The sequence below is a fragment of the Calidris pugnax genome, unplaced genomic scaffold, assembly GCF_001431845.1.
Source record: "Calidris pugnax isolate Ruff unplaced genomic scaffold, ASM143184v1 scaffold349, whole genome shotgun sequence".
Taxonomy (NCBI): domain Eukaryota; kingdom Metazoa; phylum Chordata; class Aves; order Charadriiformes; family Scolopacidae; genus Calidris; species Calidris pugnax.
Genome location: NW_015091088.1, coordinates 784,620 through 808,557, shown reverse-complemented (window position 1 = coordinate 808,557; position 23,938 = coordinate 784,620). Strand labels below are relative to the sequence as shown.

Sequence of the window (23,938 nt, the reverse complement as noted above, 5' to 3'; positions counted from 1 at the left end):
TTAATTCACTTTTACACACCTATTTTAATTAAATATCCCAATTCAAAAGGGTGCTGATCACCTCTCTTTACCATGGAAACTTTGAGTTTCAAGTCAGAGCACTTATCCGAGCACTCAAGATATGGATTTCGGTAGCTCCACTGAGAACCACAAAATAAAACTGACCTGACGGCCCAAACACAGCAAGCGTCCTCCCTGTGCAACTGATAGCCAGCAGCGTGTGCTCCAGGGAGTCATCTTTCAAGTTCAATTTACTATCAATTTCAATTTATTTTATGGCTGCCTACCAGTAGACCCTGAATGCTGATCATTACTGTGAACACTGTGTAACTGTGTGGCCTTCTAAGTTTTATTTCTTTTAAACTGGCTTACTTTTTCTTCCCTAAAATCTTCTTAGTAAAAGGAAGATAAACATGGAGTTAGTTGCTCCACGTACAGAAAATTACCTACACAAACACTGGGGATGTAAGGCAATAGTCACCTTTCCTATTTCGAAAGCAGTCAGCAAATGGTCATGTCTGAGACTATAAAGCACGCTCCATTCTTGATACATGGTTATCAGTACCCTGCAGGATTCAAAATATCAGCCCAATATTAAAAGTTGACAGGCCTTTAGGAAGCATAGCAAGTGTGAACTAGAGCCTCTTATTCCCCAAAATCCGAAAACTGGATGTTTACCTAGAACCTTACAATTGCAAAGATGGTATGTTCTTTCTCTAGTATTACAGGATTTGTGCTTATCCACAGTGTAATCAAATGTATTTCAACTACCATAAATCTTTTTCTACACCGAGGAACACAGAAAACATGTTCTGTAGTAAATAACATACTTCTTGTCTATATCAGATAGGTACTGCAAAGGAAAAATAGTGCTTTTAAGAAGACATCCATTTTAATTTTGTCAAAGATGCTGGTTGAAACCAGAGGCAGAATTGACCATTGGTATAAATCTGACTAGTTCATGATTTGCTGTAATTTTTATTGTATTAGAGGTCTATTCTATCCAGACGTACTGTTATTTCAGAATACCTGGCTCTATTTACAAGAGTCACACTCCTCATCCCCAAGGCCCAGTCTCATGGCTGTCATTTCTGTACTGGGTTGAACTGGGTTTATTTGTAACCAGCTGTTAAGCTGCCCTCCCGGATTCACTCAGACAGCAGCAGACAGGCATTTGGTGTAGGGCAGTCACATACAGTGGTGGCACTCCCTGAAGAAGAGGACACTGGTACTTTTGATACCGCTGTAAATAACATGGTCAGTTGGGGAGAAGCAAGGCCTTGTGCAAGGCCTTGTCCTACACCAGCTGCATGGCTTTTTGCACTCCCCTTTTCAGCTGACCAGAAGGAGCTGCAGGGAAGCCTGAGAAACTGGCCTGTTTCATCACATCCAAAAGCCATCCTGGCATCCATGGCAACTCAACATTTTTATTTCTTAGTTCTCTCCTGTTATAGCAATTGATGGGCCATTTTGGAAAGAAACTGGAAGCACTTAATGAAACAATTTTATCAGACCGGAGGTAAATGAAAGACAGCATATAATCCCAAGAGATGGGTGTCTGTAAATTGCAATAGCTGAGGGTTTTGAGAGTCCATGAATACTTATACGTACAGACTTCTTAAAACCAGCGATTCAATCCAGTATGACAGGTTCTGTGTCCTACTTGGTGCTCTCTGACAATGACCACGAGATGAGAAAGAAACACCTCTACCACTTTGATCTCGAAAGGCAATTTTGAGGTTTTCTAGTGCTTTATAAGAAAAGAGTAAAAATAAGTAGAGAGACAGAACTCGGATATCTGGACATCTGCCTTTCTATACCTTGGTTGCTAGAATGGTGAAGGTAGTGGAGAATTTTAAAAACACCATTTATTCTGCTTTAGAAGAGTGGCGAGCTCTGAGGGCTTCATTAATAGATTTTTATTATTTTTTTTTTTTTTTAAAATGAGGAAACTCCCCATACTCATCAGGGGAAAAGTTCCCCTTTATTTCCATAGTGCAAACAAACCACAGCTCAGCTATGGTTACTTAAATAAGCAAACTTGCTAACACCTGGAAACAGCTCAGAAAATCCCCCTTCCTGAGTGCTAAAAGAGCTCACACACCATACAGTGGCAATACACATGCAGGGTGAAAATTTTAAACGTATTATTTAAAAAGAAAGAAAACTTCTGCTAGCTCTTAGCATGTTAGACCACCCCTATTTAATTGTACTACTTGGAATTACTCTAATTTAGTTTCCAATGAATATAACTTTCTCCCCAGTTTCTCATTGCCAAACCTGGAGCAAGTGCAAAGACAGAAGGAGCCAACAAGCTCAGCATTAAATTATCTAAATATCTTCTATTGATAGTTTCTCCAGAAAATGTTACCAGTGATGTCACACATATATCAAGTATCCCAAGAAATAATATTAGCTCAAACAGCAATTTTAGTAAGCTGAAAACTTTTTCATTTTGCAAGTCAAGAGGTGACCTCACAAAAATTTCCTGTCTGAACAGCAAAGGTTTTTACGTATCAAAAAGATCAAATATCCATTATGTGTCACATAGTGGGGATTTCTGTTGTGATTTTAAAAAACCTTATATATTAAAATAAAAATCACTATTGTCATAATCATGCACAACTGACATGTAACGCAGCTATGGATTTGGACCACAGTGGCCTCCAGACACTATATAATCTCTGTGATGTAATAATGAAATCACTTAAAATACAAACAATATATGACAAACTTCTTTAGCCCCATATCAGTCTGAAGGATCGGACTGCCTCCCCTCATTTTGACAAAGTTCTGCCTTTACAGGTTGGTTTGGATATAAAAAAGGCGACGAAGTCCATTAACTAGAGTAAATGAGATCTCTAGAGTTTTAAAATAATACACGTGTTGTAAATCACAACAGAGCCAGTGCAGAAGTCATCATTACTGTTCAAATAATTAATGAGCCCAGGCATCCAAAATATGAAATACTATGATTTCAGCTTCTGAGTTACTGTATGGAACTGCTGCGCAGAGAAAGCAAAACACAGAAATTAAATTACCTTAGGTTTGGGAGAACTCTTTTTTTGTTTTTTTTTAAATAAAAGCATACCATCAAATGACTGGGAGCAGAGGGTTTGAATTCAAACTCACAAAGGTTTGAATTCAAAAAGTAAAAATCTTTGCTGAACCTAAAAATCATTGCTCAGAAACGTTTGTTGTGTGCAGGTACCTACCAGTAACTTAGCATCTCCAGGCAATCATGTACTTCTCACAACTTTTACCCATTGATTAGTGAAGAGTAATTATTTATAAATTAGCAAAAGGCGCAGTCAGCATATTTTTAGGACCCTCTCTATAGCTGTCCTATAGCTGGGAAGGGTTAAGCAACACATTTCTAAATCAGTGGCCACCAGCAGCCTTTAGCTTTGTACCTGTTTCGTCGGGCGAGCTCGGCGAGGCGCTGTCCTGGGACAGGGTGGTCCAGCTGGAGTCCTCATCGCTTGGGGCCAGGTTCTGAATTCTGTGGAGGGCGCAATCTGTTTTGGCCCCAGTTTTTGGGTGGTCTTTCTTAGTCTCAGGGCTTGACGACACCGTGGCAACTTGGCCATCCTCTGGGCTCGACAGCTTGTTTTGTTTCCGGGGCAGGGCTTCCCCGTTGACAATAAGGGTGGAAGCCTGGCTGTTGCTTTGTGCCGATTTATCTTCCATCGCAACAAAATTCTGCTCCAGCTCTCTAGCAGATGTCTCTAGATCCGCGTAGTAATTCAGGAAGCTCTTGGTCCTCCTTGGCTGCGAGGGTAATATTTCACAGCCAGAGGGATCCTGCGGGATCGGCTCTTTGCCTTCAAACTTCTCAGAAGTTACGTTTATGCCCGCAGTGGTACTGAGGTTTTTATTGGGATCCTGCTGTCCCTGTTCGGCGGCTTTCCTCAGCTGGTTTTCCCCATTCTTCACCAGCTTGATATTGGCCGAGCCGTTCCCCAGAAGGGGCTGCGCCGCAGGGTCGGAAAGCCCCATGGCTGTCTGAATGTTAGTCAGGGCATATTTTTTCCTGCATTTTGGGGGCGTGCTGTTCTTGGCCTCCGTGTGCCTGATCTCTGCATTCAGGAGCTCGTTGTGAGAGGAGCGCAGGTTGAGGGTGTTGGGTGGGGTGGCCGGGCTGTTGCGGTTCACAACGTCCGTCGTGCTGCTGCTTGCCATAAACACTGCCAAGGCGTCCACGCCGGAATCGACTGGAAAAGCAAAAGAAACAGCCATGAAACACATTCATGATACACACTGCTCTCGCTAGGGCTTCTGGTAAAGGGATGCGGCACTTTAGGCAATTGTTTTACAGCATGAAAATTACCACAACCTAAGTGGGTAAGAGAACAGACAAAAGCTTAGCTTATTAAATAAGGAAAAACAGAGGCAGAAAAAATATAGAGAGATCATCAAGACCACAAAGCTGAGAAAAAGCAGAAAGCTTGACCCTATATGAGACATTTTTAGGGCAGTTTTTTCACATCTGATTCTGCAGCAGACAGGCTTGGGGACAGGAGAGGTGCCCTTTGCTAATGCCTGGGAGTCCAGAAGTCATCCATACCATCACCTCATTTTAGTATTCCACCTCTACCTCTGACAAGGAGGGGAAGATCTCAAGTGCTCATCACTAGGAAGCAGAAAATTTGAGAAATTTCTAAATAGACCACAGGCAGATGCTGCTGCTTCTTAATCTAAGGTATTACTCTGGTACTAGTCATTTTAAGCCTGACTGGCCAGTCAGCTCTTGTCTCTTAACACCTGCATTTTCTCTGCTCTTTGTCTGTCTTTCTCTCCCTTTTTTTTTTTTTTTTTTTTATAGGGGAAGTAGAGTGTGAGAAGATAGGGAATATAAGAAGTAGATTATTTTGCAATACTGTATTTGATTTCAGGAATGGGGAGGGAATCCCTTGGCAAAATATCCTGCTCCAATTCAATCAACTTAAAAAAAAAAAAGGGCTGCTCCAGACATGAAGATGGGTTCCTATTTCTACACCTCACAAAGTTCAAACTTCAGGATAAATCCTAAATCTTAGGGCAGAGCACGCATATTCCGCTGTTAAATAAAACCATTCTTTTGTCTACTTGTAGACACAAGTTTCCGATTTTTGTTAGCCAGGGGCGTAGCTCACCTTTTGAAAAAATATTAAGTTTGTTGAGGGAACAGATTTTTAGCCCATGAAAAATGATCAAAAATATATAATTTATTCCTGTACCATCTATTTATGGCTCCCACTAATCTGCACAACTCCACCATGAACACCTCAATTTACATACTGTCGTAGTCACTGTTGTTTGACACCTGGCAACCAAATTAGAGGCCAATTAATAAATCACTCCCATCTGCCACAGCATGAAACACCCTTTCCGTTGTTCCTAATCCTCAGATATCACTGACTGCTTATATTGCACATAAAAACGTGTCTGGGGCTTATCCAGGAATGAAAAGCTATAATTTGAGCCAGCCGATGACAGATCATTCCAGCTGAGTTGTGCTGCATCCTTGTATATTTGATATATGATAGAAATGACTGCTATACAGATTTACAAGAGATTAAATATATGGGTTTTAAAAGAACATATACATAAACACAAAGTGAAAAGGAGCACTTCACAGCGTTCCCTCCTCTGATGTGCTGTCAAAGCTGCACACTTCCAACAATCCCTCCGGTTCATTAAAAACCAAGCAGAGCAAGTCTACTCTTTGTTCCCTGAATCACCCACCTAGAACAACTTCTAGAACTTGTTCGAAACAGAATTTAAATGGAATTTTACGAATTTTCATGCCTGCCATTTCCTCAGGCACCAACCAGTCAGTCTCGACCAACTGCAAATTCTTCAGAAGACAGATCACCCCACGCACGCTGCGCAAAAGCCACCAGCTCCAGTAACAGTTAACAAACATCCCACAGACCATCTCAGCTGTAGCCAGAAAAGACTTCTCAAACACAACCAGCACATAATTTAAAGGAACTTTGTCCATGCACTTCCCCTACAAATACATCGATGAGTGTTGCTCTTTGCATCTTGCCTGAAAACAATCAGGACTAAGGCAAGCAAGGTCACATCTGATCCTCCATAATGTTATCAAAGTACATGTTTTAATCTAAAACCATGAAATGGCCTGTGTTTATGGACTGGCTGATTTATATTTTTTCTGTATCGGTTAAAAGTCTGACAATCCGGAAGTCACATAAAAAAGTAAATTATTAGAGCAGGATAATTTTGAGCCACTGCCTGACCTTTAGAATTCACAGAATTGTACACTTATCTATGGATTTCACTAGATTATATTTTGGTTTATGCTTCAGTAAATTAAAACAAGCATTTTTTTTCCCCAGCAATAAATACAACTCCCACAATCTGGAACAAGACTGAAATTTATTCTTGTTCTGTGCTACAAATGAGTTGCTTCATGCAACATTTGCCACTATTTTTACCGCTGAACAAATTTCTTAAAAAAATAATCTTCCTAGAGATAAAGCTTAAGTATCTGCCTGACAGATTATCTTTAGCCAGTCTCCTGCAGTTAGCATTTCACTTATCAAAAATACTGTAAGAATAAGCACACAGAAACATGGAACAAAATGTGTTATGTTTTACTAAAATCCTTGATAAAGCTCCCCATTGTCTAGACCATGCTTTTGCCCAGAAAGTCTGGACCAGATGATTCTTGAGGTCCCTTCCAACTTGCTGTTCTATGATTCCACGAACATCAACACACTGCTCAATGACTGAGCCAAAGTCTCCAAAGTCTTTGCGACCCAAACTATTTGTAAGTTGGGTTGGTGTATGATCATAAGCAGAAAAATGTCAAAATGAACCTTCCGCTAGACACCCCCTCCCCTCCTGACCCTCCTTTCAAATGACCCGTTGATCAGATGGTCATGAGCAAGTGATCAATGAACACACAAACAGTACCAGGAGGCACACACAGAGCTCTCCTCCCAAAGGGCAGGTCACCAGCCTCGCTGGCGGTCACCCGGCATCCCCAGCCAGGCTCTGGGATACGTGCAGCCAGCATCCATCCGCTCTCAGAAACAGATACCAAGGTGGGAAAAAGGGAAGAAACAGAAGAGGCAAAGAGAGAATAAGAAATTCATAAGGAAAACAGGCAGGTCTTGCAGCTCAAGGGCAGAAGTTGCTACCAGACCAGGACTAACTAAAGGGCTGGAAAACGTCTGAATGCAAGGAAATGCTTAAATGCACTGAAGAAACCCTACATTGTGTAGCAGAACAGCATAAGGGAGAAGAGCAAAAGCCTGTCCCTCCTCCTTTATACAGGACACCGTGATGTTTGAAACACATTACTTTTCCCAGAGGAAGCAGGTCCTAACTTTCCAATTAAAAACTTCAAGGAAATACAACTTCTTGTGCCTGTAATTTCAAGACTGAAATTCCAATTGCCAACTTCCCGTAGGTTTTATTCTGTCTCTCCTGCTGACGCTGCCTCCCTGGCCCCTGGGGCACCCAACGCAGGCTGGTGCTGTGCCCCTCACCAGCTAACCAAAACCCTCTGCCAGGGGTCCTGTACCCAGGGACCCCGCTGCAGGCAGACCCTGTCCCCCCACTCCATGCTTGGGCAGGTCCTCCTGCTGCCCGGCCACCGCCAAGGACAACGCTACCAGCCCAGGGCACCACTTTTTTCAACTCCTCCGCCTTCTGCTGAAAAGCAAACACAAATGGACAAACAGACTGGGAATGACTGGTTTGATATGTATGTTTTAGCTAAAGCAGGTGAACAGTGGTAAGTCATAAGCGAGTAAAAAATAAGGTATTATAAAAAAAAAAGTGGACTGTGGTGGAAAACTAAAAATATTTAGGACATTATCATTACTGAGAACAATTAGAAAATTATTAAAACGTGCTTAAAGACAGAACTTCAGTAGGTAGAGAAGTCGTCATAGCAATTCATTAATGATTTTAGCTTGCTTACGACTTAAATCGGTCTCAACTGCGTGCTTCTAATGTTTAGAAACATACATACAGATACAGATTAATACACTTTCACCACTATAATGTGTTTTGCACAAAGCAGTCTCAATTTTCTAAGCATCATAATAATACAAATATACAAATACACTATTACTTGAATGGCTTTTATTGACACTTTTCAGTCTTGTCATAAGCCTTACAAAGCTGAAAGAGGCAGAGAATAAACGCCATTGAAACAGAAAATAGTGTGTGATCGATTTGTCTTTACCTCTAATAAGACTTTTTTTTGCATTGTATTGTCTATAGGAACAGGTTTTTAAAAGCTGAACCCAGAGTTTATTCAAAAAGGCAGTGTTAAAAGGAAATGAAAGTGCTTGCTCTTTTTCATGGATAAGTGTAAAATGAAAGCGAAATATGGGCCTGGGAGGGAATAGAAGAAAAAGAAGAGGAAAGTTTCATATATTTGCATAGCAGAATCTTTTAAAGGGCATCTGACCTGGAAGTACTTCTGACATGGCTCACGGGGCGTCAGCAATGCATCAGGAAATAGATTATAATTTGAAATCTGAAAAGAGGGATCATTTAAGAATTAAAACCAAAGGAAAGCACAAAATAAAAACACCACATTTCAGAAGCTCCTGAAAGATGTTAAGCATTCTAAACAAACCCTGGAATGTAACAGTAAGGATCTTTTGAGCTTTCAATAATATTTGACAGTCATTAAAGTATGGGAGAGGCTGGCCTGCAGCAATGAGAACAAGTAATTAAAAATAACTATGACATTTTTCTTAACATATGCTTTATGAGGAGCACAAGTTCAACAATATTCTCCAGGTTTTAATCAACATACTTTAGCAAAAAACTTCATGACATGACATTAGAAAATCTGGGGTTTCCCCCCCAGTTACCCAACTACAGTTTACTCAGGAAGCTACAGCAGCGTTGGCAAAAATAAACACAGCAGTAAGGCATGTTCGCATGAAAATCTGCAAAATGAGATCCAGCATATAACACTAAGAAGCACAGTCTGCAGGGCTGATCCCACAGGAGGGAAACATAAAGAGCAAGCTGGGCAGCAAACTCCTGTGCGGGACTCTTTCCTGTCTATCTTCTCAAAATTAAGCCATTTTGCTTTAAAGTCTCTGGTTTGCATATAAATGACAAGGTATTTCTATGCACTTACAACTATTTCTGCTGTTGTGTCTAGGAAACGTAGGAAAGAAATAATACAAACCTTTTCATAAAGCAGATTTCCTTTCTGCAAGGATATCTGTTGAGTATAAAATCTGTGATGACAAACTCATGCCATGGGGCTACAGCCTCAGGTTGGCTCTAGTTAAAGCCTAAGCAGCCAGAGAGAAGGTCTCCGTTATACAGTGATTGCAACTCAACACTAGCACCCTTCGTTTCAAAGGGTGAATTCCAATGCTAAAGCATTAATTCTTAATTAAGTATCCTAACACACTGCTTTGTCCCATCTGCATTCATTTTTCAACTAGGACCAGCTAAATGGTAAGAGTTAAACAGACATCAGCAAAGCATCCTAATGAAGCCTAGATTTACATTAATGTAGTTGAAATCAGAACTGTGATTGGAAGCTTTCTTAGTGTCAAGTGTCATTGTGTTTCTTCTAGCCAGAAGAAATTCCAGGGGACGTTAAACGTTAAACTTTCCCTTTTTACTTAAAAAACACTTTCCCTGAACGTGCTTTACTTTTAAGGGGAAAGCAAGGAAAACCCTTGAATGAAGTGCTGTGGTGGATCAGAGCAACTGATAATGTTCCTACAGCCAATGGTTTTCTTCTTGCTGCTCCCTCCAGCAATGACATCTCTTCTGGACTGAGCTTGGAAGCTGGAGAGAGAAAGCCCAGCAAAGCCAGGAAAACAAATTCTGATGGTGAGCAGAGCAAAACTGGGGAACACAAGAGCAGAAAAAGAGCAGGGCTCTAAGCAGCTTGCACATGTGCTCTCAAACCCATCTGCAGACTCCTCCACACAAACCTCAGAGCTGTAGAGGATGGGAAGAACCTCTCGAGATCATCTTTGTCCAACCCCCCTGCCCAAGCAGGGAACCATTGCTGCCCTCTTCCCTCCACCCTGGCTCCGTGTCACACCAGAATGAAATGACCACTTCGATCTGCTTGCTAAATGCAGCTTCTCCCATTTCCAGCTATTTCTGCTTCACCTAGTCCTACTGAAATCACCACCTGGTAACCAGCTTTCTGTCCTGGCTCCTCCTTCCCCAAGAGGCAACCTGCCAGCCCCTGCTGCCACAATAATTACATTTTTCTTTTTAGAGCTAATCATGCTGCCAACCAACTGCAACAGCCTAGAAGCAGTGCTGTCTCTGTTCTAGTGATGCTCTTATTAATGGAAATCCATAATGCTGATCTGTCGTTAAATAAGGTTATTAAGGAAAAAACAACTTCAGATCCTGCAATGAGTTTTGGCACTCAAGTGGAGCATGCCTTCCCATTTGCCTATTTTTCCTTCCCTCTTCCTACACAGCAAGTGAAATCCTTAATCCAGTAAAAATTGAAACACAAGATACCTCTCAGAATCAGATTCTAATAGCTACAAAGGAAAAAGAAAAAAAAATAAAAATAATAATGAAAAAAAGAAACGGGCTAAATCCATCGCTCCTTTACTTATAATTTTATTAAGATAGAAACTTCTAAATAATCAGTGTATATTTGACTGACTGAAACTTCACATTGCAGACAACCTGAGTCACCTTACGCTACTAGAGTATTCTTAAATCAAGTGAACACTTGGAGAAATAAAGAGGAATTCTTTCATTTACGTAAGGCATAACCATGACATGCAATCATGACTAAACCTGCATTTAGTAAGGAAAAAAACAAGATGGCAAACTAAGTCTTTTCCAAATTCAATTTTCTCCCTTTAATTAGATTGTCCCCCCTGTGCAGAATGGAACAGTCTGGCAGGCAAAAACAGTCTTGTCACGGCAAGAAAATGGAGTGTTTTTTTATCTATCAGCTACTCATAAGCACAGATAATAAGACCTTCTGTCATCAGATCTATACATTCACAGTGACATTTGCTAAGTAAAGTTCAGCCATTTTTTTCTAATCCTGTTGTGTAAATTAAATTTCTGAGCCTTAACATTGGGTTTTTGTTTTGTTTCGGGGTTTTTTGGTGTTGTTTTTTTTATCTATGTATAAATTACTTAATCTCTACAATAAAGATCACACCTCAGACTTATTTGTTAATTACAAGCAAGTCTACTTTAAATGCAGGTGCTAACATAGGGCACAAGCATAAACCTTATTCTCTCTTACAGAGACACAGACTCAGAAAATGTAACTTAAATTTCTGCAACTGAGATGACCAATAAAGCAAGAAGAACTTGGTCTTCCATATCTTGCAACTTCAACCTCAAGTGCCATTCAAAAATAACTCTTACCAAGTCTGAAGGTAAACAATGTGTGATCAGACCTGATAAGAATTACCAAAACCAAAGCATGATGCCATATGAAAAAGGGATCTAGGATAAACTGTCTCAGAAGGGAAAGAAAAGGCAACCAAAACGTTTTGTAGGACAGGCAACCTACATGCTACATATAGGCATACCCATATGCTCAATGGAGCAATAGAAAGAAATCAACGGCCATGGATTTGGCACATAAAATTACTTAAGAGTGATTCAGGGATTTTTCAGCCCCACGTAAATTTAACTTAGACCATTTGACAGCTCCTAAATCAGGAAGCAGAACCATTCAAAAGATGATCGATTCCTGAACAGGGTTAAAGAAACCCGCCGGGTCTGGCACCATCTTTCCAGCTGCTGGTGTTGGCACCAGCCAAATGCCAAGCTCTTTGATCAGGAGACACAGGCAGCAAAAGTAGGAAAGAGACAAGCACAAGTCACAGCGTTATTAATAGGAGCAGCAAAAATGTTACCTAGGCCCCTGTCAGATGCAATGGATGAGTTAAGTTCCAGCACGGCATCTGTGCTGGACAGGAAAAAAGAAAAAAAGAAAAAAAAAAAAAAGAAAAAAAAAAAAAAGAAAAAAAAAAAAAAGAAAAAAAAAAAAACCACACATAAAAAAAATCAAATAGATGATTATCATTAACCACCTCCCACACATCTTGTCTGTGGCTCTGCTATTTGCAGCTTGCAAACACTCAACTGCTCCTGCAAAGCCCAGAAACAACACCACATACCCCCGAGCACCACCCGCTGCTCCAAGAACAACGAACTGCAGGCACACGAATGCGCACGTCTCAGCTTCTCTTTTTAAACTAATGTAGTTTAACAATTAAACTTCTGGTCACTTGGCATCAGGATTTCACCTGCTACAACTTCTCTTTTTATTTTATAAATTTATGGCTAGTTAAACATTAAACTTTTAACAAGGTTATGCAGAAGTGTTTTTACCCTCAAATTACCCAGAGCGGTAGCAATAGTTTTGAGCCACCTATTAGCATTGCTTCATAGCTGAGAACTTCAAATGCATTTGAAAGAGCATGGAACACCAAAATTGTTTTCTTGTTCCTAAAAGATTGCACTTAGTGTCAAATTGGGCTCTAGAGATGAAAATTTGAAAATTAAATAAATGGGAAAAATCTTTCAGTAGACTCTGTGCAACTCTATATGGAAAGGAAACAAAGAATAAAAATACATGTATATTAAAAGTCTCAATATAATGAAAACCTCTAATTTCACTAATTCCCAAGTGTTTGCAAATAATTTCAAATTGCTAACAGTTAGTTGAGATTGGTGAGCAAAAATAAAGTAGTCCAAGTCTCATTCCCAGAATAGAGCATTAGATTGATTGCCACCGTTTGCAAAACAAGACTATCAGGGCTCTCAAAGACAGGAAATTAAGATTCTGCACATTGACAAGATTGCTTCTGTTCCACATACATTAAAAACATTCTGTGTCTCACCTAGGCAAGGTTATTATATGTGCTCTTTTAACTACATCTGCTAAAACTGTCTTAAAGTTGGACTCTCATGTCCTACCCACATATCCCTTGCTCCCACGAACGCAAAAGGATGCGTTTCAGAGAACAGGATGCATCAAACCAGAAAAGGTCTCCACATTTCCAGTCTGTTTTTCCATTAAAAGCTGAACTAAAATAAGGCTTAATACACAAAGAACTACATCTTAGCAAGGCTGAAAGTTGCCTACAAAGCTATGTATTGTCTTCAAACATTAATGGGAACAATCAGAAATGCTTCAAGACATACAGTTTATAAACCAAGTGTTGCAATGCTGCTTAAACTGACAGAATGCCAAGAGATGACTGAAATGGCCATGCCCTACAGTAACGCTCCCGATGTAATTTTGGTGCTATAATACAGGGATAACTTCAATCTTGGCCTGCTATAGCAAGTAGAGATCCTTGAGAAAGCTGTTGTTTCCGCTGAGAAACTTCTATCCGTAGTGCTTATATATAAAACAAAACCACATGCTCATAAATAAAATCAAAGTATTGTATTTGCTTTATGGTCCCCATAAACTAAACAGATCAATCCATAATAAAGTGGAGGAGAACATAACAAAAAAGCAACTGCACTTACTGGCATTTATATTACACTGAAGTGTGGCTGAAAGTGGGCTCAGTTTCAACAAACAGCAAACTTGGCTGTAGGTGACATTGAACAAGTAGAAAAGAAGGAGCTGGTAGTATTACTGGCCTGCATTTCAACAGGGAGTCCTGAGTTGTTGATGTGCCAGCTAAAATCCTCTGCTCCTTTTTCTTATCTACAGGCTCACAGATCTTCGCAAGGCACTTTAACACCAAAGGAACTAGGGTTCCCTGTGAAAGGGGACAAACCCACGATGCAAATCCAGTACCATGTTGGTTCTCCATGAACACCCACAACCCCAGGCAGAGTTACCAGGAAACCTTCAGCTTCAAAGCACTCTTCCTCTGGTTTCACCATGAAGAAGAAATGGACCTGTCAGGGTCCTGTGACAGGGGTACTATTTAACTATGCTAATAAAACCCAAAGTGACAATACTTATTCAGAGTAACACACAGTTCTTAAAGAAGGTTTTTTCTCTGCAGGCTCCGAGTCAGCTCTTATCTGTGGAAACCAGCACATGTTTTGGTGTTTCACCAGGATCACCCAAGAGGCCTTGATGAAGTTGTTGTGCAAGTCTCCACACAACTACCCAGGAAAGGTAGAAAACTAAACAAGAGAGGCTTTAACAGGGAAAGTAATGTATGTGTCATTGGGTGCATTTGCAATTTTCACCGCACAAATCATCTGTATTCCCACCTTTTTCTCAGCTAAGCAACGATTACATGGAGTTTTTCAGCAACTTTACAGAAAACCATCCCCTCTGAGCAGGACCTGAGCAGTGCTAGAGCCTCATTTACACCAAGACGTCTTTCTCTGGAAAGAAAAGGTCAGGAGATCAACCTTCTAGTGGAAGGTGATCCTGCCCATGGCATAGGGGTTAGAACTAGCTGATTCTTTAAGGTCCCTTCCAACTCAAACCATTCTCCAATTCTATGAGATGCAGGATTTTGCAGATGTATAATGTTACTGGGGCACTTCTACTAAGAGTTCCACAGTGGATATGCTCCTCCTTGGGGGTCAGCGTGCCTCTTTGGATGAGTTTTCTGTTACTCTGGAAGTGGCTCCAAGCCAAACCCATAGAACCACTCCATGGTACATTTTCTCACCAACTCATCTTGGGCTAACGATAGCAATGAAATTACTGGCAGTTGGCTGAAAGACTGGAAGTTTGGGGGTTTTTTCAGGGGTTTGTTGTTATTTATAATGTCACCATTCTCACATTTGTTTATTTCACTGCAATGAAGCTAAGACCGGCCAGCAGTTTCACGAAGCAAGTGCCCTCTTGCAAGACCAGCAGCAGAGGACTGCCCCAGTGCAAAGAAGGTTGCAGCTGGGCTCTCCTTGGGAAGCTGAAAAGGCACAGGCAAGGCAGGAACTTGAGTGTTTCTGGTGGGAAATAAAAACACCAAGTTTATAAAATCAACCCTGTTCTCTCTGCCCTCAAACATTTTTGAATTATTTATAAGAGCAGCTCTAGCATGGGAGATGATCAGGAAGAACTCAGACTCAAACCTCTCCCCTCCACAGACCAGGGGAGTGCCTTCCCGTGAGGGCTATTTCCTTTCATCCTCGCCCTTGATTTATGAACATTTCATCAAAATGGTATTTCCGCAAAAAGGTTTGCTTGAGGGGGAAAAAAAAAAAAAAAAAAAGTTTCTGAAATAGAACTCCAGTCCGCTCTAATCAGTAGGATTATATCAATAACACATTCCGAGCTGTCTTTAAATAAGAGATGCCTATAGTTCAAGAAGAAATAGAAGTCCACCTCTGCCTGCCACAGACCGAGAGGGTGACTGCAGGGTGGGAGACAGGGTGGTGTCTGTGGGCAGAGAGGGCTGGTCGTGGGGCTCCAGGCGCCAGCGGGTCCCATCCTCCTGGTGAGCGGTGACGTGCCACCACGGGACTGCTCCTCCACCCTGGCACGCTCCAAAGGTCAGCGAGCGCCGAAAACTACCACCCACTAATTCCTGCACTTCCTCACTTCCCATGCCTTCGGAAAAAAGAGGGCTTTTTTTTTTTGTAAAGGAAAAAAAAAAAAAAAAGCACTACCACAAAATTGTGCATTTTATTATTGTTACTGTTGTTTAAACCCTTCCTCAGCATTTAGTGCCAGCAGAATGGCAGTGGAATCAATTCGATTTTCTCCAAAACACTTCGCTCAGATTTCAGTATTGTGCAAACCACTACAACTAACTAAAACAAAGGAATTATTCTGCAGGGATGGGATATGCATGGACACTCACTAAAATTTTTTCCAGACATATTAAGACTGCTACTCTCTGCACAGAAGTTTTTTAATATGAAAGAAAAGTCGAGGCTACCCAAATAACACAAACAATACCATGTTTTCAGGATAGCTGCTGCAGCCAATGCAGAAAAGTGGGGGTTTATGAGCAAACATTAGAAAAATACAAACACAGCTCAGGGGAAATTCAGGAAAGAAGTCTGTGTACAAAAACTAGCTATCTCAGTAGCTGTGGACTGTACATCCTCAGTCTGTATTTTTCACAAAAACAAGCACAAAAAAGAAAAAACAAAACCCAACAAAACAGCACATGAGGGAGTGTTAAGTCAGGACAAGCAATGCTAGACAGAGCCAGGGATACACCCGAGACTGCTTTGGTTATTGTCAGTAACCAAGGGAGATCATTGCTTTTTAATTACACTTTCAAAAAGTCTAAACTAGCACGCACCTGTTAAATTCACAGCCTTCAATTTTACATTTTAAACACCTTGCTGTTTCTTATACCTTCAGCACCTGTATTTCAAACACATTTCCTAGCACTGGGCTTCAAATAAGCTGGTTTCTATTTAAATTGTTACGTGTTTCCTTGAATACAAAACATTTTGCTGTTCTCCTAAGACCACGTACTATCATATTCATTAAATTTATGAAATCATTCAACACAACACTGTCATAAATGGATGAAATATTATCTCACCACCAAAGCAGCAACACAACTGCCATACTCCATGCAGACCTAATTCTTCCCCTCACAAACTTCATTTAGGTATATACATACGTACAGAGAGAAGACAGAAGTCAGGGACTGAGGCTTAACGCTGCACCAAGTCCCTAATGGTACAACGTTAAGATTGCAACAACTGTGAATGTGAAATCCAATAGCTGAGATGGTGAAGTTACTCATTATTTATGCAAAGAAAACAAAAGGAAAATGATGTATTTCACCAGCACTTTCCGTGAGATCTAATCTGCTATCAGAGATTGCATTATGATCCGCATTTCCCAAAGACCGGGCAATTTCAATGGCATTATTGTTGGATGCCCAATGCACTTATTATGTTAGGCACCGGGAAGTTGCACAAATCATACAGTAACAAAACCAAAAAATAAAGGAGGGTTTCCTGGCTTAGAAACCCTGACGTGTTAAGGAAAGAGAAAACTTGGCTTAACAAAAGCATAAAGTGACCATGAAGTAGATATTTTGATCTCTGTCCTCAGAGGGAGCTCTGGTACCAAGTGATTCTGACGCAAGTTTTGGCCCTGGCAGATGATGGGAATTCCAGCACTTCCCCAAGCAAACAATTCCACTTCTTCACTGTCTGCAACCACTCAACTAGACAGCAGGAAAACATCCCAGGCTCTTCTGGTAAGAATTTAATGCCCATTACTTGTTCTCTCTAAGCAGGAATGGAAAAGACTTGATTACCTACCTCTACACTGGACCATTTTAAAGCTCTGAGCTTTAAGCCTAGGCATGAGCCATGGATATCATGCCCTACAGTACATCAAAAGGACATGGTTTGGAAATCAGCGTCTACATTTAACATCAAGTAATTCAAACAGATGAGTCCAATTCTGTACTCCAGCACTTGACCACTGCCAAAACTGTAACATCCTCCATTCTAGTATAGACAATATCCCTGACATTAATACCCTCTTTGGAAAAGTAGGATCTAAATTGGCTCTAATGCACCATTTTAACCCACATCTTCATAACACCTATGACTAGTCTAGTTTACTTCAGTAAACAAGCTTTACTACTTTCTAGGAAGTAAGACTAATCTGCTTTACTTAAGTAAACATTAAACGCTTGTTTACTAGAGTAAGCGTGCTTTACTACTTCCTAGGATTTAGCCTTGGGGTTAGCAAAAAATCCCACAGTTCTGAACACAGGACCTCACTGTGCAGTTCCTCACATCTGATGGCAAAGTCTTACTACTTGCATCAGCCAATGCTGAGCTGGATGCCTGAAATGATGGAAGCTTTTTAAGAAGTCTTTAAAGGAACAGAAAGAATAGGACAGAAGTGAGAACTTCTCGAGATGGCTTTGATGTCAAGAAAAGCCACATGTTGTGGGATCATGTTGTTCTGCTACAGCAGAAAGAAGAGCAAATACAAAAGCTAACCTACCAAGGCTTCACCTTAGCAGCCTGAGGGATCAACAGAAGGTGGAGCAGGATCAGCAGCAGCCTTCTGGAGTCGGGGCACTACCTCCCCCACCACCCTCCAGGGAATGTCACATCAGCTCATTTGACACAGTCTAAACTGTGGGACCAGTGGTGTGGTGGCTGCCATCTGCACTAGCATGGGAGACGTCTGCTTACTCAGTGGAAGGTGCAGGTGATAAATTTTAGGACTTGCCTTTGCCCTTTTAGAGAAGACAATCTTCAGTAAGAGATAACGTAATATAATCCAACAGGATACAATTCAGAGGAAAAAACAACGTGAACACTATTGAACACAAGCATATAAATAATCTGGAACTGGAGCTGTTAGTTGCAGGTGTAAGTGATTAAAGCTACAGTGTACAGTGACATTTTAGGATAACTTCAAATAGTTTGCTAATCTGAAGGTATCTGGGACTAAAAACTTGGGATGGGAGTGAAGAAAAAGAGCAGCTAAACTTGTGAGCCCTATAATAAATGAAGTTGGAGACCCTGAACACAAAACACAGCACACTGCAGTAGACCTGGTCCAGTTACAGAGCAAGCCCCTTTTTAAAGTTCTAGAAAAGACCTTCACAGCTTAAACATAAATCAATATACTCACCATTTGGGTACACACACACAGGAGAGCTGGCATCGATTAGAATGTGTCATCATGCTTTATAAACACTACTTCAAAATTGGTAAACTTAGCAGCCTTCAGAAGTAATAAAGCGACAAATAAATTAGAGCAGTTGCATACATACATGAGCTGCTTGGCCGATAGTGAGCCCCTGGGTAGCGCCTGCCCATAGTGCCAGTCAGCACATCACCGCACGCTGACAGCCGCCTTCAGAGCACGGGTCGAAACGCTGAACTGGGGGAGAAGAAGAAGAAAAAAATAAAAAAAAAAAAAAGTGAAGATTTAGTACAACAGCTGTATCTTTTTCATTAAAATGCTAATGACCCCTACAAATTTCAGGATAACTACATCTATAAATTATTCATAGTCATGTTGTCAGAGGAGATGAACTGTTGTGCTATACGTGCAAGCACAAATTTATATTAGTGGTTGGCCTCCATTAATAAGCTCACATAAATTTTAAGGCACAAAGAAGTCTCAGGTCATACAGTAGCTTCTTTCGGCCCACGATACAGACAGAACAACAAACACTGCAAGAAAGAGTCTGCTTTTGGCTTTAAAGTACAGTCAGCCAGTAGGTGAGGTTTAATAAAATGTCATCTTACATTTTGTAAAGCAACCGCTAAGCAACAAGTATCTGAACAGTTTGCTGTAGGAGCAAAACTTATCCATGCTATATAACATGGATTTCAATCTGTCCCTAAAAACCAAAGGGCCTTTCCAGGAATGCAGGTTATTTACGAGTGTATCAGTTTCCTTGAAGTATCAAAAACCCAAGCAAACAAGAAACTCAGGGCACATCTTACAGTCAGTTTGGAACAAGAAATCATAAATCCAAAAATCTTAATTGAAATGCTACTGAACCTGTTGAATAACTAGCGTAAAATCTTTTAGTCTAAAAACAAGTCCCCCTATTTCTTTCTTCAGTGTAAGATTTTGTACTAAAAATACAGCTTTCAGCTTTATCTTTTTCTTAGTCTATCTGAATAGCCTTCATGTTCCCAGATGTCTTCCAGTGTGCACTGCATGTCAACCATGCAATTTATAAAGATCTATTTCCTTTTATTTCATTCTCTCCCTTGCTGAAAGAAACAAAAAAAGCAACAAATCCTGGGGCGTGTTTTTCCTAATTCATGAAGGATTTTTATTGTCTCGGCTAGAAGCACAAGCTTGTTCTATCCAGGAAACAGAGAAAAATACCAGGACATTGATGAAATAGCACTGCACCAAAACTGGGAGATTTCCACAAATCTTCAGATACGTCAGTTCAGTTCCCTGATTGAGCAGAACATCAGCTTACTCCTGAATTAGATAAGCCTTTTATATATATTGGCATCTGTGCAATTCTCTGATGAGCTGCTCTGGGAGCCAATGCTGCTGGAAACTACATAAAGATGTATTTTCAGCTGGATTAGAATCACAGAAGCATAGAATAGTCCAGGTTGGAAGGGACCTTTCAGATCATTGAGTCCAACCATCAATCTAACACTGACAAAAACCATCACTAAACCATTATCTCTGAGCACTACGTCTGTCCATCTTTTAAATACCTCCAGGGATGATGATTCTACCACTTTCTGGGCAGCTTGTTCCAATTCTTGACAACCCTTTCAGTGCAAAAATGAGGCTCCTGAGCTGGCTCAGGGTGGTTGCACTAGTATTGGTAGCTAGTAAGGGCAACTGGAAAGAACAGGGCCATGGCAGCCCATGCTTAAAATGCAATCGTATAACTTTGCTACAGCCTTTGTGGATTACTTCTGAAATACAGACACCTACATAGCTGCATATCTGACAGTGCAAAAAAACAGGTAAAAATCTCCATTGTTTCCCAAATCAGTGCTGGCAAAGCGTGTCCTGCTCAACTCTCCTCAATGAAGAAAGTTCGGTGAATCAATGAGACAGCACTCCCTTGCCAAAAAAAAAAAAAAAAAAAAAGAAAAATTCTGGCTGTTAAGATGAAAAGTGAGTAGTAAACAGTAAAATTAACATTAATCAAAACCCCCGCATTTCTTTTGCAAGGCAATGTGGGACGACAACTTGCTATGGGCCAAACAGACCTTTTCAAACTTCTGTGGTGCCCTACTAATTCAACACATTGTAATGTTGTGCAAGTAAAAAAGTTGCAGATGGCTCCTTCCCCTTTCCTGATCTACAGGAAGAGAAAAGAAACAACCCCAAACCCCAATATATTTATTAGTAGAAAAAATTAAGTCTCCAAATTCATAAATGTTTTTACTCCCTTCAAATACCTATACACCAAGTTCCTAATTCAGAGCAGAATACAACAGAACAGTCCTTAGCTGTGCAAGGATTAAAAAACAAAATTACTGAGGGGAAGCAAAAACTGAAACCAGATGACAGTATTTACAATTCCTTTCCCTAGCTTGTCAAAGAACTTGATCAGTATGTACGGAGCAGCAAGATCACACGTTTTTCATAAATGCAATTTTGTCTTTCTAGAGGTTGTACACTTTTCTAAAGCAATAACACTCACGAAATTACATTAAATGTCTGCACCCAAGACTCACTGTTCCTTCCCCTGCCTTGCAGCACAGCATTGGAGGGGGCCTTCTGCACCATACCATAACAAAAAAAACCCCTAACAGATAAAAATTAAAAATCCCAAACCCCACAATTACGCTCTCAAACAGTTGAGTTAAACTAGAAGACAGTTCTCCTAAAGAAGCGTGCCCACTTTTGGAATAAACCACTCTTAGGAGAGGCCAGATGAGGACCCAAAGGTACGACCATTTTACATACCACATTTTAAAACCCCAAAAGTCTCAGTGTAAAAGGCAACATAAAGATATATTCTCATTATAGCAAAGGTTTCATCATTATCCTGTGTAAAATGAGAACTGCAAAGATTTACAACCTGGATTAAAACTAACTATCAAAAGTCATTTTGGAGTCTCAAGTAAGAGCCACAGAGTAGCTGAAGTTAAACTGCTCTGCAAAACAATAGCGATACTGGACTGTACATACCAGCAGGGACATACCCACATCAAGACAAAGAAAGATGCTGCTTGGGTTTGGCTTCTTTTCTTCTTTTCAAGAACTGTCTTTGAGTTGTGACCAGAACAGCCGAAGCGACCTGCCTTTTAAACACCTCTGCTCACCCAGGTGAATCTCAGAGAGACTCCTGAGCCTCGGCAAGCTCAGGGAACTCCCACAGAAATGCAGATGACCTTGTTGGTATCTAAATGCCACAGCCAAAGCATCTGAAAACTAGCAATTATTTTCCATATACATTCATGAGAATAGTATACAAAGTAGAAGGTCTCAAATATTCCTTTCAAAAGATCCAAGTACAATGTATGTAAAGGTTTGGGGTTTGTTTTGTTTTTAAATTTATATAACTTAGATATCCACAACTGCACATAAATCCGAATTAAACCTCAATATACCTAATAAATCAGATCAAGTCTTCTTAGTATTAGTTTTCAACCTGCTCACTTGCATTTGTTTTGTAACAAATATGGTTTGTAACAGCTTTTTGTAAGGTTGGTTTTTTTTTATTATTATTATTATTCTACTGCAGAATTGCTTTAAAATGTTTTATAGTGATTTTTACATCTTTATAGTTAAATTAAAATCTATATATACACACAAACACACATATAGCCTTATGATTTCTCTTCAAGAAATATTTTGATTTCACTCTGCCTTAAGATTTATTTTTTCGTCCTTTCTTGATGACCTTCCCTGATGTGTTTCAGGTGGCCAGCCCCATGCTGCAAGCAATTACAGCCAGCCATGGAAAGAAAACCTGAGCACCATCACCGCATACCCGCCCCCCCGGGGAGCACCTGGAAGCACTATCCATTTCACCTCACACCAAGTCCTTTCCAGGAGCTGTGGTGCCAGAGCTACCAGCTACTCACCATCACAGGTAATGAGGGCATAAATCATCTTGCAGAGACTTTCAGCTGAGGCTGTCATCCTCCTAAGCCATTTTCTTTACAGAGTTCTTTTGTTGTGGCTCTTTTACATGTCTTAGTTTTTTATAACTACTACGTAAGAGTTTCATTTTACTAGTATTAATCTTTTGACACTACTGAAAAAAAAAAAAAAGGAAAACTAAATTCTGGTGCCTTTTTTTTTTTTTTAAATGAGTCAAACCAAGAGTGGTGTCCATACAGCTGAAACATGGGATCATGTTTGCTTGAACTAATTCCATTATCTTTTGTTTGAGGATGAACAACTCTTAGTCCAGCCTCCATACTTTTAACTGACATTAAACCTTTTTTTGAGTCTCACCTAAATTTATTTGTTCACACATGCTGCTGCTTATGAGGGTATTAAATGGCCAGCTGACTCGTTGACCTCCCCTGGTTCTCTCCAAGCAGCATTTGCCATCAATACGTATGTGTTCAAACACAGTTATTAAGTACATTCTTACTGGCTGCTATAATCTCGTACAATAGATTGCCAGCAGACCTACCCTCACATGCCCAAGAAAAAAGGAAAGAAAAAAAAAGATGACTGCAAATTATCTACAGAAGTCATCCAAGTGTGACTGTCTACATCATTCACCGCTCGCGAGGAACATCTACACACAGCAGGGAAAAGAAAAAAGGTTATTGCATTTAGTTTCTCAAGGGACACCTAGTCAAGAAATTACATTCCAGTACTCGATGGGTGATATTCTGCCAAGCAACACAATCCCACCTTTAAAGTCTCGCTTTGAATACCAGGAAATAGCCCTGCTGGGGAAGGGGTAAGAGGAATGCCTCGCATTGTTTTAAAAACACACAGGGGCCGCAGGTTCTACACAAAATAGTCCCACTATAGCAAAGGGTACAGGCACTGAAAGTTGCTATAATCTCGTACAATAGATTGCCAGCAGACCTACCCTCACATGCCCAAGAAAAAAGGAAAGAAAAAAAAAGATGACTGCAAATTATCTACAGAAGTCATCCAAGTGTGACTGTCTACATCATTCACCGCTCGCGAGGAACATCTACACACAGCAGGGAAAAGAAAAAAGGTTATTGCATTTAGTTTCTCAAGGGACACCTAGTCAAGAAATTACATTCCAGTACTCGATGGGTGATATTCTGCCAAGCAACACAATCCCACCTTTAAAGTCTCGCTTTGAATACCAGGAAATAGCCCTGCTGGGGAAGGGGTAAGAGGAATGCCTCGCATTGTTTTAAAAACACACAGGGGCCGCAGGTTCTACACAAAATAGTCCCACTATAGCAAAGGGTACAGGCCGATTTAAAAAAAGAATTAAAAAAATCTTGCCTGTAAGGCTGATGGATGGCTCATTTTGAGATAAGAAACTATATTTCTATGAGTCTATGGAACACATAAATTTGGTATATATGTGTACATATTTGCATATACAATGCAAATACGCTTCCCATAGTCAACTGCTTCTCACTCTGCCCGCGTTCAGAGCAG

The 23,938-nt window shown here is 40.4% G+C and overlaps 1 protein-coding gene across 5 annotated transcripts in view; it reads right to left on the bottom strand.

Moving 5' to 3' along the window:
• Positions 1–23,938, bottom strand: part of APBB2 (amyloid beta (A4) precursor protein-binding, family B, member 2) — a 187,741-nt gene that overhangs the window by 96,026 nt on the left and 67,777 nt on the right. For 3 of the 5 annotated variants that reach the window (XM_014957838.1, XM_014957836.1, XM_014957837.1), the window contains exons 4-6: positions 18,654–18,763; positions 8,435–8,503; positions 3,414–4,214 (exon numbers count right to left, since the gene is read on the bottom strand). In XM_014957838.1, coding sequence (XP_014813324.1) covers positions 3,414–4,214; positions 8,435–8,453 — 820 coding nt within the window. In that variant the 5' untranslated portion in view covers positions 8,454–8,503; positions 18,654–18,763. The remainder of the gene's footprint in view (positions 1–3,413; positions 4,215–8,434; positions 8,504–18,653; positions 18,764–23,938) is intronic. The other 2 variants (XM_014957835.1, XM_014957833.1) reach the window with 1 other exon arrangement.